Source organism: Tachypleus tridentatus, chromosome 2 (genome assembly GCF_004210375.1).
Source record: "Tachypleus tridentatus isolate NWPU-2018 chromosome 2, ASM421037v1, whole genome shotgun sequence".
Taxonomy (NCBI): Eukaryota; Metazoa; Arthropoda; class Merostomata; order Xiphosura; family Limulidae; genus Tachypleus; species Tachypleus tridentatus.
The window spans coordinates 140,729,303-140,750,823 of NC_134826.1; the positions used below are offsets into that span (position 1 = coordinate 140,729,303).

Below are 21,521 nucleotides of genomic sequence, written 5' to 3' on the forward strand. Positions count from 1 at the left end.
TAATTATTTTTGTTTAAGATGTTAAAAAAAGTAAAATTTACAGTTATTACAGATTCAAAGCTGTTAAAATGTCAAGTAGTTTAATACCAATTACTGTATGTTTTTGTAAACATGTTCAAAGATTTGAGTCCTACATATTGGATATTTCATTACCTGTTAGAGATTTATGTGAATCTGCTTATTGTATAAACAGCTTTTACTGAATATTAAGAAACGAGTGTCAGACTCGAAGTAACTTTATTACTGAATCATACAAGAGTTTATATATTCCATTTGCTGATTCACATGGAGGTAAGCTTACTGCCTTGAACAGATCCCTCTCAACTAGTGCCAGATGGCCTGAAAGAGCACAAAAACAGATACATGAGGAACAAGTTTTATGAATTTTAAGATATTGTGTTACGTTAGACTTAAAATTAAGACAAGTAATTTGTTCCCTCCCACCCCCTTTGTAACTATTAACATATAGCATTGTTCATATTCTTTCTCACTACGAATTTTATTATATTGAAGTTACTTAAAGAGAACACACTTAGGTATTTGGATGCATAACAAGAAAGACCATTCTCAGAGAACACAAACAATACTGCTACAAATACATTAATGTGTACAAAACTTGCTAGAAAAAAAAGTTTAACCTTGTTGACAGAGAATTACACAATGTTGACCTTATAATGAACGTGTATTTTATCTGTGAAAACCAATACCAAAGATAAATAGAATAAAAATATATAGTTGTTTTGTAGGCTTGTAAAAAATGTTCTACCAAAAATCTCTATAATGGTAAAGAAACTTTTTTACTATGTCTGTTACAATAGAAAGTAAGAGTTATTTCTAAATATACAAAACTGGAATGTCCACTATACACAGGAATATTTTAAAAAATATGATTAAATAGCTTTTAAAAAACTGACTTATTCACCTCAATCTACACCTAAAGGCTAAGATTTATGATTACTGTATTAAAGATATTATTAAATAATCTATTCGGTCATTTTCATATTTTGCTTAAAATTATTGGAGCAAAATTTGCTAACAGAAACAAATAAAATTGTACTTACTTAGCCCACTCGACGTTCAGTATAAGGTTATCATAACCAAATCCATTTACGCCAGCAATAGCACGTGCCGCATCTTCTCTACGCAGGAAATTTATGAATGCAAAACCCTGAAATAAAAACATTTGTTCTTGAACATTGAAACTTTTTATGTCTAAAACTAACAAAACTTACTTTAGTTTAAACTGAAATATTAAGCCAAAATATCAAGGTAGTGAAATCCTTTCAACATTTTTCATTTATAGACCACAGATTCCATACCTTATACATTGCTGGGGTGGGGGGTATTTTCAATATATTCCAGTAAATGTGAATCAAAAGTTACTCTCACAAAAAGAGGGCACTCATAAAACTTACTCCAAAACCCACTAGTTTCATTGTAAGCTCACTAGGGCACATACTCCATTGCTTTGCTTATCAAATAAACTGTGCCCACAGGTGTTTGGTTCATTCCAAAGATTTGTTGACTTCTTATTACAATCCTCACTTCTCCCCCCTTATCAGAAGTTCAGTTGTTAACTTTTTCAGAAACCTTACATTATTACTTTCCCCACTTTACGCTGACAAAGATAGACATCTATATTTTCTGTGTAATCCTTCTTACACCAAGATTTAGTAGTTACTGTTCAACCCACTTCCTCAAATAATTAGTGACAGGAAAGTAAGATGAGAAGCAAAAACTTGAATAAGCCTAACTTCTAATGGATGACAGGATCCAGGTAAACTACAGTATACTCGTAACTTGAGATGGGCAGATAAGTTCTAAAAAAAACATCGTAAACGAGTTATTTACAGACACCTCTTGGACAAGTGCAGAGATCAAAGTTACAAAATATAGGCTATCAAATATTTTTGAGTAAAAAAGAGTAATTAAAACAGAGTTGAAATTACTAATTCAATTTACATCAATTGTGAAATTTGATGTCCAAATATCCCTTAAACATCAGTGAAGTTACCTCCAATTTTAATAGGGTTAAGGATATTTCAAGATGAACATAACACTCAAAATGAAAACTAAAGAGCAAAACTATGGATAAGCTACTCCTTGGATGACAAAAAACGTGATAAAAGGATTACTTTGAGAACTGGCTGGAAAATGCTTTGTTAATCCTGCCATCTTCCACAATGTGATGATGAAATTAACCATATTCTTGAGTAATTTTACTGTACAGAATAGTCATTAATATTTATCATTAAAGTTAATTTCTCACACAGTTAAGGGTACTTACCTTTGAGTGTCCAGTAACCTTGTCCTTTGCTAAATAAATGCGAGCAATATTTCCAAATGGCCGGAAGAGGTCCTGTAGGTCCGAATCTCTCACATCCTCAGAAAGGTTGGTCACCCTGATAGTAGCAGCATCATCTACAACATTAATTGATTTAAGTTACCATCACAAGTATGTTACTTTAAAATACCTTACAATACATCACTATGAATTACTAAAATGTTAATAACTCAAACAAACACTCTGTCTCCAATTCAAACATTTAATGAATAAATTAAAATATATTTTAAAAATTTCCCCAATATTTACCCCAAATTTGCAATAGTTTAATTTATTATATTCCATAACCCAAAAACTTGATACTCGTTTCCATGAGATGGATCTAAGTTGAATAAAAACTAGTAAATGTAAAAATTCTTGAAAATGAAACAAAAATTAGCTACTGTTTTAAGGTCCATTTTTCCATTCTAACTACTAAAATGATTGTAAACTTTTCTTAATATAAAGTACTTTGATATGTAAAGTTTTGTATATCCTTACAAGATCTACATTTTTGTCCTTTACCAAGATTTTAGAACTATCAAACACCAAACCATCAATTTTCTTTAAAAAATTATTAATATGAAATCGTTATCATGTGTTATAAATTTACTGGAATAGAATAGCATAGAGTAAATATGTCATTTTCTTCCTCTACATAAAGGTTCTATCACGTTTTTAGAAAGCTAATAGTTCATTATTCCTGATATACGTTAGATACTTTTAACTAGATTTCATGTGATATTATTACAAAAACACCAAATTGTTTACTCTTAACACAATTGCAATTAGTAACAATTCACAATATACATAACATAGACATGGTTTAACCAGAATAAATTTATTCTAATAAATAATGTTATAAAATATTTAAAAATCGTGGTTTTGATTCTCCTGAAGAGTTCTATTTTTAGAACTAAACTCCTACCTCTGTTGCGTGACGAGACCATAGATTCTCCACGACGATTGGCTCCTTCTCTCATACTAGGTGGAACATACTTGCCAGCTTTCATCTTATCTTCAACCTGGGAAGTTGTGGGTGTTGCAGCAGCTGTAGTTGCTGTAGCAGCTGAGGAGTATTAAGATACTACATGTATGTATATATATACGTCTAGTGTTAGCACTCCAAGGAATGAGAATAAAAATGTTAAGACCTTTTCAAGATTAAGCTTTCAACAAAAGCTAAATAGTTTAAAAACTTTCAACACACTATATTACAGTAACACTAAATCACATTTACAGCAAAACAATGTTCTCTATTTTGAATATACTTTACTATCGTACAAGAACGTAAAGTACAAAACTGTGAAAACCTTTCCAGGGTTTGTTTTGAATTTTGCACAAAGCTACATGAGAGCTATCTGTACTAGCCATCCCTAATTTAGCAGTGACAGACAAGAGAGAAAGCAGCTACTTAATATCACACACTGCCACCTTTTCAGATACTTTTTCTTTTTCTATTAGCAATAACGAGCGAGATTGACTTTTAATTATAATGCCCCAACAGTTGAAAGGATAAGCATGTTTGGTGTGATGAGGATTTACATCAAATAACCTAACCACTAGGCTACGACAAACTTCCAGGTTTCTGGAAATCATTTCAACATCAAACAAGATTCTATGGACCATACATTTTCTCACACTTTCATATTTTTTATTTTACGAATACATACTTTAACTTACAAGTTCAAGGTTTTGTTTAAACTATTGTAAGTAAAATATGTTTGTAGCCCATTCATCAAAAAGTCAAATAACTGCTCACAAAATCATACAGCATTTAAGGGTAGGTGGGTGGTAAATTTATCAATAACTTGGTGATTGTTGTACCATTAAAATACAGTAACACAAAATATGTAAGCCTTTAAAAGGGTGAAGTAAACTATACTGAAACATGTTTATCATAAAAAATTCTTAAGTAAAACCGAAACACAAGAATTTCCAAGTAATGTACAACTTAAACTTATCAAAGTACTCAGTTTGAAATCCAGTTGAAAAAACCTTACTGGAAGATTGCCCATCACTTAAACCAGATGCGAGTTGAGGAACAAAATATAATATAGTACTTACCAGGGTTGGTGTCATCTTTTAACAAGTCAGGTAAAGCTCCAAGTTTGTCCTTGAATGGACACTGTGTGGTCCAGTGATCATCTTTACAAATTCTACATTTAACAATCTTTTGACCTTTCAGTTTGTTAAGCGGATCATCATCGGTTTGTCTTTCTTCCTGAAATATTTTAATCAATGAAAGAAATTACTCTGTTATCAAAGTACACATTTCACCTCAAAACATAGGTCATTTTTATTGTTCTTCCAGTTACTACTGCTAGTCAGTGAAATTAATCATTTACAAAATTCATGAATGTCCACTTTGAAGTTTAAATATTTGATGTTTCAAAAATGGATATGTTATAGTTGTTAAAATATGGAAACAAACAAAAATCAATAAAACAGTTATTTAATACTTTACAGTTGAATGTTTCCCCTAACAAAATCGACCAAAAACTACAGTTTTCCTTACCATTAAACGTACATCGTGCACAAATTCGTAATTCCTACTTGAGAAACCACCACTCACAATCATTTTTTATAAATAAACAGTGTTAAACTCTACAATAACCAAATTCTAAACTTCTTCGGGCTTGGATGGGTTGATTTAATAGGAGAGGAACAGGAAACAACACAAAGAATACCTGAAGTTTTCTTGAAAGAATTATCTTTGGTACTGAGATAAAAATGAATTATAATTACTACCTATGTAACATGACTATGTTCATACACTGAAAACATTTCTGACAAGAAAGGTTTATAGTTTAACAATCTCACAATTACTCTTTGTAAGCTTACTACAGGTAGTCAACAGTTGAGTGTTAACATAATTTTTACCTGAAAATGTAATTCTGATAGATACTCAGACAATTCTCACCTAATTTCACACAATTTTACCTAAATTATGCTACTGTGTCACAATGCCATGATGCTACAAAAACCTTCCACTAATAGGAGAGCAAAACACCTCCATAAACAATACCCCCCATGTACTTACACTTGTGGTGACTTTATTCTTTGACAAAGAAAATAAAGTCGCATTCAAAGTGGATGGAATGGGTGAATACGTAGCTATCAAAAATATATTTTCAGGTAAGGAAATTGTTAGTTTTTGAGATGATTCACCTCATTGTATATTTCAGCTACAATCCCATACTGAAGTGGAGATGGGACTAGTGCAAACTGTACCCAAATGAGCCCCTTCAGAAGGAACCATAAGAAATCCATGGAGTGTGATATTTAATAGGAGTTCCATAGAAACATGCCTGTGGGAGACTGCATTTCATCTTGCTCTGGGTAAATTCTTTGTTCGTAAAAAAAAAAAAAAACGAAAATGTAAACAAGCCCCATTTGTCATAGAGCTGGTTAGATGAAAACATGATCATCAAAGCACTTGCACACAAGCAGTTGGACAGTAAATGTGTAATGTGGTTGAGGTGTTTCCATACCATGGTGTATTTTCTCACTTAAACTCTATGAAAGTAAAACTCCAGCCACAGGAGGACATCACTAATGTAGTAAGGTTACATTTAATATGCATGTTTACCTAAACCATACCATTAGACTCCAACCACAGAAGGACATATCACTTACAGTCATGTGAATATTATGGTATTATAAAGTAAGTGTTCACTTCATCTCTACTGAACAGTCATAAACTGTAAAAGGATGGTACAGTATTATAGTGTGTGCTCACCACAATGCTACAAAATTGTTTGAAGCTACAGAAGGAGGGCACAAAAGGTGCAAGTTATGTCCAAAAGGATTGGCCTGCACTACTAGTGTAACCACTGCCACACTTCTCACCATATTATTATTTACTCCTTTCTACAGCCTACCTACCAAGTCCAGTCAGTGACAATTCTCCATAGTCCATCACTCCAGCAGCTAGGAACTAGTAAGTAGCAGGGGTGTTCTGCACTTCACTTCATAAAAGAGGGAAATCCAGAAAAATGTTCAGATCACCATCAGACCTTCAGCCAGAAGGTATTTTAAATATAGTGCAGTGGGTGACTGTAAAACACTATTTTTAAAAGCCAGCAAGTGTGAGCCAGAGAAGAGAGCAGAACACTTCCCAAGGTATCTCAAAAGGAAATCAATCATAGAGAAGTAAAAAACAAATACTGGTGACCATTAATTCAGGTTACATTCTAATACATATCAACTGCTTCATTTTTTTCCCAAAGATAAATCTATTTCCAACACAGTTTTATTTGCCATAGAATATTCCAGCATCACTTGAAAAGTGCCTTTATCTATGGTAGTTATACCTATTATTAGATAATACCTTCTCCTACCTCTTTTCATTTGCAGGTAGGTTTGTCACAGAATTTACATCAGTGAAGAAATACTAAATGGAAATGATTGACATTTTGCAGTTGACTTAAGGTCCTTGCACTAACATCGTATATTTTGTGTGTATGTGTGTGTTTTTCTTACAGCAAAGCCACATTGGGTTATCTGCTGAGTCCACCGATGGGAATCAAACCTCTGATTTTAGCATTGTAAATCCCTAGACTTACCGCTGTACCAGTGGGGGGCTGTATATCTTGTTTAAAATATATTTACATTTGTGAATCACCTGTAGATACAATCTGAGCTAAGGATGAACTTTATTTGCCTTTCATAACACGTTTTCCCCTTAAATGTTTAATTTATTTAAAAGATTTACAGGAAAATAAATATGAGAAGTTCATTAACATCATCTAATAAATACATTTTGTATTCCAATGGAAATATATCCTTTTAAATACATTTTGTATTCCAATGGAAATATATCCTTTTTGTAGTTTATTTGAAGGCAAGTTTTGGAGTTTGATGCATGCAACTAGTATACTGGTATCATGATATTTACTTTTTATGTTATACTTGTATAAGGTATATGCTTTACCGTTAGAAAATGTCCCGTACATATCCATTGATATGTAACACCATCTGTTGGGATGAACGGACATTTAAATATACAGATGCTAATTTCACCATTTATAAAGAGAAATCTGCATACATTTATCAGAATACAAATGGCAGATATCCACAGATTAATCAAGTGGACTGGAGAAATCTTGTAGCAATAGTACGAAGCATCTGAGGGCTAGTTTCCATGGATGCGATCAGATAGGTAGGTAGGAGACAAAAAAGTTACACTGGATATGCTAGCAACTATTTGAGTATGTTATTAGTATATATTGTAAAAAATACTTTGAATAGTCAGAGTTTCTCTTAGGATTTTAATAGAGTGGTTTTTCACCCTAACATTGACTGATCTACTAGCACAGATCTGATCTACTATTCCAGTATTTCACTGAGGTCACAGACTCAGCAAGAGGAAGAAGACTTAGTCATACTAAGAAAGAAGAAAATCCATGTAAAAGGCCTTCTGACAATTAGTTAAAGCAAAAACTGACAAACATTAGTGAACAGCCAAGTAAGAAAGGTGGAAACGTGGTTCATAGCGTGATGACCAATAAGAAAGACGTGCTACAGTTATAGACTGACAAACAGTGTAAAAAGGACAAGAATGCCACACAAAACTATGGAAGGTTGACAGGTTAGGGAAATCACACACTTGAGAACAGAGAGACAATATCCCTTGAAGAAGAAGCATACATGAGGATGTAGCAAAATAGAGAGGTTACATCAAGGTGGGGAGAAGAGGTCAAAATGTAAAGTGGACCAATGTTAAAGTGGTCAAAGAGGTTCCAACAATAGGATCCAAGAAGGAGAACAGTTGGATAAAGTCTACGATCAGAGAAACGAAATGAATAACAGGCATACAGAAAGGGACAAGATGAGTCCTGGCTGAGAAATCAATGGCCAAAACCAAGGGATGAGGCATAGGGACAAGTGTACAAACCACTCTACTGATAGAATAAAGATCAGCAACAACAGCCATCTCACCAACAAGATTTTAGCTCCTGGCAAACAACAGATGAGAAGATAAGACATATATGAATGGGCACAGAAGAGCATGCCCAATGCTTGAAAACAAAGCATCCAAGAATCAGTAGTTCTTAAAGAGTTGAAGCAAGAAACAATGGGAGAATAGACTGAGTGGAACATGAGAAAGCGATCCACTAGTAAGGGCAGGAATCGGAACATGACCAATGAACAGCAAGAAGATAAAGCACATGGATTTGGAGTGAATGCTTATCTAGCATCCAAATGTCAAAAGTCCTGCTCACAACTAGAGATGTACCTCAATTAGAAGGAAGTGTCCATGAAGGGAGAGATCGAGTTTTAGAGTCTACAAGAGAACACTGAAACAAGTATGGGCATGATCCAGTCATCACAACAAGGAAAAGCTGAGAAATAAAGACAACAATTATTAAAACAAAAAAAACCTGTGTTTGCAAAGACCATTGTAGAAGAAAAAAAAATGCATGTACCAAAGAAAAGAATGGTTCCAGAAATCCATAAATCCCAAAAGTGAAAGAACCTCTCAGGCTGGAAGAGAATAAGGAGGGTACAACTTGGTAATAAGATACGTAAAAATCTCACAGGTGAAGAAACTAAGGCAGAACTTGGTGAAAACAAAAGAAAGAAAATGCCCTAATACACTAACACTGAGTTGGCATAAGAAAGAACTATTATCCAAAAATAAGTTATCTCCAACTAAGTAGTCACTTGTAAAACAAGGGAGGTGAGAGAAGGGAAACCATCCACAAATGAGTTAACAGAAAGAAAGAGTCCAAGAACTGGAAAGCCAGCCTCAGGTTGTGAATACGGCTCACATGATACCAATGAAGAGAAGGTACAACAAAAAAGAAGGCCCAGTAAATTACTAAGTAAAAGAGAAGAGCAAGGAATGAGGTGAAACAAAATGGACAGAAAATATAAAATAATGTAAAATTTGCTGAAAATGACATGTTGAAAGGTGTCTGATAAACTGATTATGGCCAAGCTAATACTGGGTGAAAAAAGTATACAGATAAAGTAATAGAAAGGAAAAAATAAAATGGAAGGAAAAGAGACGTGAGGAAGGAAACCAAGATGGAGAACTGAAAAACAACTGATGTCAGAAAATGAGGCCAACACCAGAAGCAAAGATAGGTACCCACAGAATTGTACAAATATGACAAGAAGAGAGACAAATTAGCCTTCTAGTATATGAAGGACAACAAAAACGAAGTCCTGGAATATAAAATGGGAAGGTTGGGATGAGAGTGATCTAGATTAGGAATAATAGTAATGCATAAGGTTGAGAAAAATTGAAAAATGAGAAAAAACAAAGAGGACAGAAGCCATATAACATCAACTTACGCCACCAGGAGGAAAAGAACACCAATGAAGAAATTCCAGTCATATGAATAACCAGTACAGTAAATACCCAACAAGTTCCTACAACACGAGAACAAGGTACAAAAAAATAAAAGTCTAGAGGTACAGCTTTTGGGTGAATTATTTATTTTCATTTTTGTTTAACTTTATTATACCATTTTGACCACACATGTGGCCATCATTAGGTGGCTGTCATCTATTATGTGAAACACTGCAGTAACATTTTGTTCCAATTTATAAAAGATACATTTGTTTCAATTTTAAATTAGGTTTTAGTTCATCAATAATTAATTCTTTCATTTTTCTTCAATCAATGTTGTTCTCATTACACAGAATATCCAGATTGCTGTTGTAGGTTTGCTATGGTGTATTAATAAATGTGTAATTGGGAAGTGCATTATTACTTGATTCTAATATTTATGTTGCATTCCATTTTCTTTTCATAAGTTCTTTCACATTCACAGCTGCTTCTGTCACTGCAGTCGTCAAAATAATAATTTCTTAGAGAACATTTGATTTTAGAGTAGAAGTTGAGGCAGGTAAAGAGAATGGAACGAATGTTTACAGAAACCTGCATGAAGCACAAAGAAGTTCTTCAGATAAGAGAGTTAAGAGAAGAAATGCAGGAGTCTAAATAGAAATAATGAAAAGGAAAACCAGGAAGTGAAACAGAAGGAGACTGTTCCCCAGTCTAATCAAATACACAGCAGAGACAAGGAATCAAGAAAAGGAGAAATTCTACCAGTCAGGACAAGAGAAGTCATGAATGTGAGATGGGGATGAAACATTTAGGCATAAGAAACAAGCTACTGGTGAAAGGAAATAGTATAAAAAACAAGCCAGAAAAAAAAAGCTACACCTAAAGAATTATAGTTCATGGAGTAAAGAATAAGAAATAATAATTGGCTAAAAATAAGAAAAGAAACATAAGCAAATCGGGTGAAAATAAAAGTCCAACAAATCACTTCCAAATGAGGAGATACTGAGCTGATGGTCTGTCAGGAGTATGAGGCCCAGTAAGCAGGTGGTAGTTCATACCATACTGGACCATAGCGGCAATGACCTTGATAGTTAACAAGCTTTCAAAAGCCATAGTAGAAATACGGTCTAAATGTGGATATCACTCATTCATGACTAAATATAAATCACCATCATTCATGAATTCAAGAAAAAAAAAATTAAGCTGTCAACCCCCACCCCCCAAAAAATTCAAAGTTTTGTTAAAAATACAAATATCAATAGCTTGAACTCCAGCGAGAAATTTAAATATTTTATCAGCACAATGCTAAGAAGAATAAAGTTACCACAAGTGTGAGTTTTTAGGTGAAATATTGCACATGGTAAAAGGCTTTTGTCACATGATGGCATTATTAATACACTTGTGCAATTCATTTTGAATCCCGTGAAAGTTGCTTCAAGGCTGCTGGGATGCAAATATCTATTGCAGATGCTAGAGGAAGATTATTGATTTTAAAAAAAAACAGTATCAAATGTAAACAGAAAACATTTAGATGCATGCTATGTTTCTACATATCTAACCCTAACTTGCTCTTGGAAATTACTGAGCATTTTTTAACTGTTTATAAAACATTTCAAAATGGTTTATTTCAAAAACAGTGAGATATCTTTTTAAAGGATGTAAGGCTTAATTATGAAATGCTTCTCTGTCTAATTAAAAGCTTCCCTCGCAGGGTAGACGATATTTACGAATGAATTTTCTTACAAAAAATCTTTGTATGTGGTAAGAATATTCTTAATTAAAGATATAGCATAACACTGGAAAATGAAATTACCAGAGTGGATAAAATCCAATTTTTAAAATATTATCATGCTTAAAAAATGGTGATTTCTCTAAGGAAAACTGTACATGATAATAAATTACCTCTTTGTTGCTTAGAAACTGCATGAATATTTCTTCAGAAACAACAGTGTTTGTGGGATTTGGTCCTGGAGGGTCACTTCGTGCATCACCAAATTTTTTCCATGTCTGTATCAATACCAAAAGAAATATGCAAAAATATACTCCAAGTTATATAGTATGATATCCAGTTAAGTAATTTCTGTCCAGTAATGCTCACTGTGCACTACTAGAACGTACAAGTTACATGAATACAGTTAAACTAATTATTAAGTTCTTAATCCTGAATTCACAAGTTAATCATAAATCTTTATTTCAGTGGAAACTCTAAACAATAAAAAATCTGCTTGGCCAATTTCAAATATAAAACTTTGTGTATTTAGAGTTTGTTCTCTTGCTTCAAAAACTGCAATGAGACTAATGTTGTTTTGGTGGTGATGAAAAATCATCCTAAAATAAGGTTACTCTCGCTAGGAATTGTTCCAGACCTTCACGCTCATTTTTAAAAATGTTCTTTAACATTTTTGTAACATCTAGGACACTAAATACTAAATAAAAACAATGTGTTCTCTTTGGCTATTTATTGCTACTTTTGTTTCTTGAGGTGTGATAAACTGTATCTGAGGCTGTCAATGGCAGAAGAATGTAACACAAAGTTAGTTGTTATATTAGAATGAACAAACTGTTCTCACTATTCCTTCTTTCTGGTTTTCTTGTCTTTTTTAAATTAATTCTCTTTTTCTTGACTGCTTTACCTTCAACAAAAACTCCATCATAATTGCATCTAAAATGTTTGTATCTCATCCAAGCATCACGCTTACCAACCCCACCTCTGCAATCAAGACCAGGGTTCATTGACATGGCATCATGAATATTACTCCATGAATAGATAAGTACTGTAAAAAGGTCTACAGGTGATTAATCTGAAAAAGGAAATGAAACTTCACTGAAATCTTACCACACGTGAGGAAAGAACTTTTAAAGTGATTATTTCTCTACAAGAGATGAAGCAATGAATACAAAAGTTGTTTGGATGTTCTAACATTAAAGGGAAGTTTTAGTACTCTTTCTCAATTGATGGGCATTGTGATGACCACAAAATGCTAATTTTTGTAAAACCAATCTTCAATTGGAGGGATAAAAAATTTTAATTTTGGATATTATACAAAATAATAAAATATTACTTGATAGGTTCCTTCAACAGTAAAATAAAACTTATTAAAATAATCTCTGCACTTTGATGAAAAGTCATCCTGAATAAAGAAGGTATAATCTAACCACTGTTAGTTTTTCACTCGTTGAATTCAAGCATACTTTCTTGGTTCAGTTAGACTACGAGATGTTCATGTGAATAATATCTGGCGATATTCCGATTGAGAGTAAATTACACATAGCCTGTTAGAAATATCAATTATGTGATTTATGCAAATACTTATGCTGAGTTTTGTTTTCTCACATAATAAGAAATATTTTGTTTCATCACACTTGTCCAGCCTCCTTACTTGACATACACTGAGAAAAACAGTCAACTTATTAAACACAGCACTCTGTATATTATGCCAAATCTTTTGTTATTAGTAGATTTGTCTGATACTTGTAAAGAAATCAGTTTAACCTGAAAATACCACAGCAGCTGAAAATGTATTGAAAATTTTTTAGAAGTAGATTTATTAGATTTTTTTTTGTAATGTATAATATTTATAAAATGCAGTATATTCTCTCTTTATGACAGTTTCATATTACTTCATTCACATAAAGTGCCCAAATATATTTCATGGCCAAATCTTTTGTTATTAGTGGACTTGTCTGATACTTGTAAGGAAATCAATTTAACCTGAAAATACCATGGCAGCTGAAAATGTATCAAAAATTTTTGAGAACATATAAATATATTCTATTATTAATTTTGTTTTCTAATAATGTACAATATTTATGAAATGCAGTACATTCTCTCTTTATGAAAGTTTTATATCACTTAGTTCACTCACCTTCCGTTTCGCCACAGTTTTGGAGACCTTCCTGTGTTCAATCTTGTAATAACGAACAATCTAAACAAACAAAGTCATTCAAATATTTTACAAACAAACCCTTTTCCACAACATTTATAAAATACTTACCAACATCTACGAAAGTCTATTTGAATTTTTATTTTTTTTAATGTAACTTATAATAGAGAGTAAGTGCACAATTTATGAAAAGACAACAACTCTAGTTCACTGAAATGTAAATAATAAAGGATTAATAATAAAATCATATAATGAATAAATTATAAATATATTTTATATATATACTTGAAACTTTGTCTCTAGTGAAGCCTAATTTTCCAGCTCAGTTTACTTGCTAACTGGAGTGTTTTAAATGCTTGCCTAGGTTACTGAAAATTCCACTTCAAAATTAAAATGACTTTTGTATCAAGTCTGATAGCCAGAGAAACCAATCTTTTTCTACTTTTACATAAATTATAATTATATGATTTACTTCTCCGTTTGTGGCCTTCATGTTTTACTTTTTTTATACACGAAAAAAAAAGTTTTTTAATAATCATTTGACCGGATAATGACACATCTTCAATCTATTTTTGTATAAACCACTGGTCACCAAATATCTTTTACATTTCTCACGGTTCACTTTCCCCTCTATGCATTCAAGCCTTCTACCAATTTACACATCCATTCTTTCTTTAAATGTCCATCACAGTGAGTCACACTGTTCTATACTTATCAGCCAAAACTGCTTCCATCTTCCTTTGTTCATCACCCAATCACTGAAAGTTTTTCTTGAATGGATAATAAAACAAGTATCATTTGGTAGTCATTTCTAATATCAGAGGAAAAATGTTGCTGAAAAGAACTATGCATATGGTTCAAACAATCAAAAAGTTTAGTTTAAAGTGGTTCAGGTTAAAGGTTCCTCTATTTTGTTTTACTGTCTGTAGTACAAGTTTTTCTCAATGAAATACTGGAAAATATTATTACAGTAAGTGATTATATGGAATACAGTTTACAAAAGTTTTGATAGGTCCAAACATAACGTACCTTAACTTTCTTTCCCTCATCATTCACCTTGTACTCAGTTACCACTTTTGTATCACCGTCTATGCACTCAGATGGTGGCGGCAAATCATCTGTGAAAGCAAATACCATGTAAGGACATTAGCAATTTTTGAGCAATTATAATCATACACCAGTCGTTCAGAAAATCCATTAAACATTTTTGAAAAATTACAAACATACACCAGTTGTTTAGCAAACTCACAGAAAATCATTCTAAGCATTTTTAAAATTTATTTTTCCTGTAAAACAGATAAACAAAAAATGTATGAATTTGACACTTTTCTCATTTCACAGTTTCAGGTACAGTCACAAAATGGTACATGCAAACATTCCAGTTATCAATTTTAAACATTTGCAGTTAGCTAATAGTGTTTATTTCAAATCCTAAGTTGAGTTCACTTTCAGTCACAAGTACCTCCTATCTGTTTAACAACTGATAAGTTATATTTTGAGGATAATTATCTTTTATTTCCTCAAAGGTTTGGAGGATTTTTTTAAGTTATAAAAATACATTGTCATGTTTTTAACAACACCTACAGCAAACGCAACATACCTTCATCTTGTTCCACTTGATCAGCCCAGCTGGACTTGATTCTGTGATATCAAAATGAAACAAATACATCAAAGTTAACTTCTGCACTATTTATATTTATTTTAGTTGTCTAATCTTACAGCTAAATGGATTCCAGTGATGTTATAAAGTCACTTAGTGTAAGTTAGATTACACTGTTATATACACAGTAGGATAAGTGTTATCATTCCTACACAAAGCTCAAGTAACCAAAAAATAAATAAATAAAAGCACCTATAATTCCATTTACTTTATAAAGCTATATTATTATTATTTAATTTTAAAGTTCACAGTCGATATAAATTAGTATCCAAACCATTACTTCCTAGATTTCCAATGATTAAGTTGGATAAACTATACTTACCAGTTTAACTGTATCTACAAATTTAAAATAATGATTTTGGCAATAGCCCTTCATCAGATTTGTAAAGAGAACAACACAACTTTCTGGATTTGCTGTTCTCACTGTAACTTCAACAAAAAGGCCACTACTCGAAATGTTTCACATTTGATGAAAAACTTATTTTAAATAAGTGGGATTCTAATTCGATTGCTTTCTACACTTTTTATATTGTTTTTTTCACTAAAGAAACTTATTTATTATCAGCTCCAATTATTAAGTTTATATATTAATTTCTTGCTTCTAAATGTGTAAAAACCTTTTTTTTAGTTTTACCAATATTTTTGGAGTTGTACTTTTAATGTGTATTTGTTTATAGAAATACAAAACAGGATTAAATTTTTCTGATATACGTATAAATACATGAACAGAGAAAAAAACCTTATCTCAGTAAAGAGGAATCTGTTTACTCACCATTATATCATAGTAACACTGAGAATAACTTCTAACAAATCTATTTACTGGAAACCAAGAAAAATTACAAAATCTATACCCATTCCAATATTCTAAACAAAACCTTGTGAAGTATAATTTACATTTTACCATTTCTCTAACCTCCTTAATCATAAAGGAACTTAGAGTACTTTCTTTACACAAGCGATTAACTCAATCTATTACCTACAAGCAACTGTTACAGAAACAAGCATCAAAATAATTTATCATTCAAAATTACAATTAAATCAATTGTCATTAGTGTTTCAGATATTTACTCCAAACAAGCTGGTCCAAGCTGTTATTATACCTCTCAGAAACCTCTGAATTCAGTATTATAAAACTAGAAGGTAGTTTATGAATATAATTTTGAGAAAATCACTTCATTTAGACCGTAGCTAAACAAAATTGAACCAGTAACATTTTAAGTGTTAAAAGGAAGATTATTATTGTCCATAATTATGATTTAAAAGATATCAGGGACTTAAATAAATCACCTGCTGTAAATTTTAAACATTTGATGTCAAAGTCATGTGCAAGTGTAGGAAAGGTCCTGAGCTGTTCTCAGGAAAAGGTTTACATCACAATTATAAACTTGTGGAGATTGGTTTGGCTAACAAGCAACAATGATCTCTAGGTCCTTTGCAACTGAAATATAATTTTTCAGCCAAACATATCCTGAAATGGATATTATATTGCTTCAACTGCAATTAATAACCTACATCTTGCATATCTTCTGTTCTTCATGGAACTTCTGTTCACACATGCATCATAAGATAACTATTTGTTTCACTTTCTACATCATCAAATAAGTATATTTGAATGGAATACAGTCCGACTGTTTGAATGTAATAGAGTCCGACTGTTTGAATGGAATACAGTCCGACTGTTTGAGTAAATTCGGACTCCTTTAATTTCCTTTTTTTTTAAATCAAAATGTTTTGATAAACTAAATGAATAATGTTCTTTTAAAAAATTATACTCAGGGAAATATAAACCCTACATAAAAGCATTAATTGTCTTGATGTATTGGGTTTTGTCTTTCAATATTTTGCAGAGTTGTAATATGCAGAAAAAATATTTGATTATGTGGTTACATGATGTTTGAAAAATATACTTTTATTCATTTTTCAACTAAAATAAACTCACAACTTTTATAAGCTCTATTTTGAATTATATTTTTAGGCAGTCTTCATTGTGTGGTGTAAGATTTATTATCAGTGTTCGGTAAAAATCCATATCGAGAAACAATTCTGTTGCTATGTGGTATTTGGATGTTTTGATAATTATTATTTCTATTATTTAGATAATTGTATAGAAGAAAACCAATATCTATACCTACTAGAATAAAACATTCGTGCTCTACTGAGGGATTCACAATTCACAAAAGCCCCAAAGTACCAATCAAGTCCCAGTTACTTCTATAACTATCTCAAGAACGGTCTGTATATGAAAAAACAAAATATTTTCTTGGTATCAAAGCATATATGTCAAACTGTTCCTGCTACCTTGTGAGAGGAAATACAAACATAGCACCCCTGGGTTCTTAAGAAAAGCAAGGAACCCGGAATTTAATCCCAGGTTTGGATAAAACAAACTATTGAATTTCCATCATCACTAGTGTTCTTCCAGGCATGTTCTACTAAAGAGCTATCATATAAATATGATTGGTTGGTTGATTTAGTGTTTTATGGCACAAAGCAGCTAGGCTATCTGTCAAACATCTGGTAAAAAGTTAAAAGTAAATTTAGTAAAATTCATAAAAGGAAATTAAGGTAAAACAAACATAAATAGCATAAAACCAATGTTTACATCTTGTCTACAGTTGTAAGAAAAAACTACAGAAATACAAGTTGTGAAGGACTTTCTGTAGCATAACTGTAATTATCATAACTCACCAGCAAGCCTAACAGGTAAGTACAAAACCACTGTCAGTCACCTGAAGTTGGTCTTTCCAGTCCTGGTTCCGAGTTATTTGATGTTATGGCCATTTTCAAAAAGTAAAGTAATAAAAGTTTTAAAAGACTTGTAACAAACTTTTAATAATAACTCACCAGGATGACTAATGGGTAATTCAAACAGCAGTGTGAGTCACCTGAAGATGGCCTTTCCAGTCCTTGTTTCGAGTTTTTTAATGTTACGGCAATTTTCTAATTTCAAATTGAACTAGATGGACTTTGATTCTTAAAAGGGAACCACATTAAAAAAAATTTAATGTATAAATAAAAAAACTTAAATGGCATTAAAAAGACTGGTGGCCTTTAAAAAACCAAAAACATTTCCAAGGTGAACAGTGTCACCATCACCAATAACACTGTCTAACGTTATGAGCAAACTTTGGGACAGAACATGTTTAAAATGATGCCATTGTTGAGAGTCATAACGACAGCAAGAAAGTAAAATGTGGCTTATTGTAATCTCAGTGTTGTACAGACTACACACTGGTGCATCAGTTCCAGACAAAAGAAAACAATGAGTTAAAATCTGTAACCAATGTGTAATCTAGTTAGAACAACTTCCTCTTTCCAATCCTGAAAGAACAGAATCTTCCCTGGGAGGTCCCCTCACCACGTACAGGAATCCACACAGAGAGAATACAAATATGGACAATCCTCATTCCATCAACTCAACCTGTCAAGCATGATTCTGATGCCTCCACCCTGTGACATGGATTAGTTGACCAAATATACATATAACTACTAAATTAAATAATGATATGCCTTAGGAATGCTGTGGGGAACCAAAAATGCAAAATCTGATGCCACATTTGGGCTCATCAACCCTAAACACCTGCTTCTGGGATCCCCAACACAAATGTAAGAAGATTCAAAAAGGTTATACATGCAAAGCTACAAGTTAAATTAATACAGAAGATGAATAATTAGTTGTTCTTATGAATGACAAATGTTTTAATATCAGGAAATATTAATTATTTTGGTAAAGATGATAATAACAAGCACCTCACTATTCACTGTAGTAGATTTTCAAGGGCAGCAGTTTCTTATTTTTGATGCAGAAACAGTAAAATGTAAATGTTTTTGAGTTTACTGATTTCCCTAAAATTTTCTATTTTATAATTTGGTATTTAAATTAGCCAAAAGGAAAAACAAAAACAGAATAAAAATTCAGTTGCAAATTAGATATTAACAATTCACCTGTTCAATTATGTCTTAGGCTTCATGTAGTGCCTAATTATTTTCTGTTCAGTGTGTCTAGTTACAATTATATAAAATGTTGAAAAAAAATGAAAAACTAGGATTACAATTCATTTACAATGTACTCATGGTTATTGTTTTATTACTGATATAACTTAATTAACAGGATTAAGGTGAATAGTCCATTCGGTTTTTATAATGAAAATAATTGTGGAAACTAATTTGTAATTTCAAATTTTCGTGCTTTTGCCTTGAACTTTCAAGCTTAATTTTAATTTTATACTTTCAGGAATGCTGCTAGTCTTCCACTAACATGCCATCATGTGGCAGCCTAATTAATCAATTAGTTCAACTTTTAGCGTTAGATACTCATGTCTAATAATTTTAATTTCACAGTATTTTTCCATACACATAGGAAAAATTATAATAAACAACATCAAAGAGTAAGCCAAATACCGAAATTTAAAAAGTTGTTTTAAGGCTCCAGACCTAAAATGTTGTAGGTATTATTAATTTGAACTAATTAAAGTGCCATTGCAGTGTGAATAGCACAAAAAAAAATTATCATCTCTCTTTGTAAAATCAAGTATTTGCTATCCGAAAAGTCTACTAAGAATTTTATACAAAAAACATCAATATTCAATAATGTATCACAATAACACTTACTCACTATCCACAGATGGCATATTTATAAAACGCACACACTCACAGACATTAATTATTACTATAAAATGTGGCAAAATTAGATAGTTGAAGGGAGAGACCTCTTGTGTTTATTTTTTGTTAAATATGGCAAAATAAAACACAAATAAAAATTGAAGTTACTTAATAGAATAAAAGAAATGCATTTTATTTTTGATAAAAACATTTTTGTAATATTACAACAATCAAGAAATCCTTCAGTATTTAGTGATTTTTAAAACATAAAAATAAAAGCCCCGAATTTGTTTGTTTTGAATTTCGCGCAAAGCTACTTGAGGGCTATCTGCGCTAGCCGTCCCTAATTTAGCAGTGTAAGACTAGAGGGAAGGCAGCTAGTCATCAACACCCACCGCCAACTCTTGAGCTACTCTTTTACCAACGAATAGTGGGATTGACCGTCACATTATAACGCCCCACGGCTTAAAGGGCGAGCATTTGGATTCGAACCCGCGACCCTCGGATTACGAGTCGAACGCCTTAGCACGCTTAGCCATGCCGGTCCCAAAAAGGTCCCTATCTGTAGTTTTCAGACAAATGTAGTCGATCATATAAATATGATCGTTGGTCATACTGATTTATTCGGTTTGTTTTAAATTTTGCACACAGGCTACACGTGGGCTATCTGCACTAACGGGCCCTAATTTAGCAGAGAGAAGGCAGCTAGTCATCACCACCCACCACCAACTCTTGGGCTACTCTTTTACCAACAAATAGTGGAATTGACCGTCACTTAATGCCCCCACAGCTGAAAGGGCGAACATGTTTAATGTGACGGTGATTCAAACCCTCGACCCTCGGATTACGAGTCGAGTGCCTTAACCACCTGGCCATACCGAGCTGCCGTGGTCATATTGAAAACCAACTTTTACAATTAAGCCCTGTAATACCTCATACGTGGAGACTTTGCATAAATGACACATTTTTCTTTCAAACAGTGGGTTTTGAATCATTAAAGAATTTACCTCGTATGTAAACACCTTTCACAAAACAATTAAGTTCACCCTTATACAGCTGTGAGAGCATTATAATATTACAGGCAATTTCACTATTCTTTGGTAAAAGAGTAGCCCAAGAGTTGGTGGTAAGTGGTGATGACTAGCTGCCTTCCTTCTAGTCCTACAATGCAAAATTAGGGACGGCTAAGGACTTTGTAATATACTTATTAATATAAACACAAGTTTGTTAATATCAGTTTAACTACTTCTTTGTAATCTACAAATAACCTTTGAAATGTAATTATTATGATAATTTCAATTTAATAACTGCATGCTTTTAGTTAAGATTTATAAAAACTAAGAAGAAAAAGATGCAATTTGTTTAATCCTCAAATTACTAACTTTTATACATACCGTTCACTGTCAGTATGGTTAAGATATTGTATTAGATTAAATACGTTTTATGTTTTCACTTCTTACAGCATTCACTGCGCATAATGTATAAAAAAATGAATGAAATCACTCATTTTCTATGCAACAGACTTTGTAATCTGCATTAGCACGTTATAGAGGTGACTGCAATATGACAGTATATTTATTTGCATTTTTTGACTTATTATATTATATTATTAGCGAGTTATGCAAACAACAAATTAGTGACACAGTTTGGTGCAAAGATATTTTAGAATGGGTATTTACAGTGCGGATTTAGAGAGAGTGCAACTTATGCAATTGCACAGTGGCCTGGTAAGAGGGTCTCCAAAATGTG

At 32.4% G+C, this 21,521-nt stretch overlaps 1 protein-coding gene across 1 annotated transcript; it reads right to left on the reverse strand.

Annotated features, from left to right (window-relative positions):
- Positions 1–220: 220 nt before the first annotated feature.
- LOC143245248 (eukaryotic translation initiation factor 3 subunit G-like) lies at positions 221–19,910 on the reverse strand. The gene is made up of 10 exons (XM_076491398.1): positions 19,782–19,910; positions 15,111–15,151; positions 14,540–14,628; positions 13,493–13,552; positions 11,529–11,633; positions 4,391–4,547; positions 3,252–3,392; positions 2,288–2,421; positions 1,062–1,168; positions 221–339 (listed from the first exon to the last, which is right to left on the reverse strand). The coding sequence occupies exons 1-10, from the start codon at positions 19,799–19,801 to the stop codon at positions 321–323; spliced, it is 873 nt and encodes a 290-aa protein (XP_076347513.1). The 5' UTR covers positions 19,802–19,910; the 3' UTR covers positions 221–320.
- Positions 19,911–21,521: the final 1,611 nt, after the last annotated feature.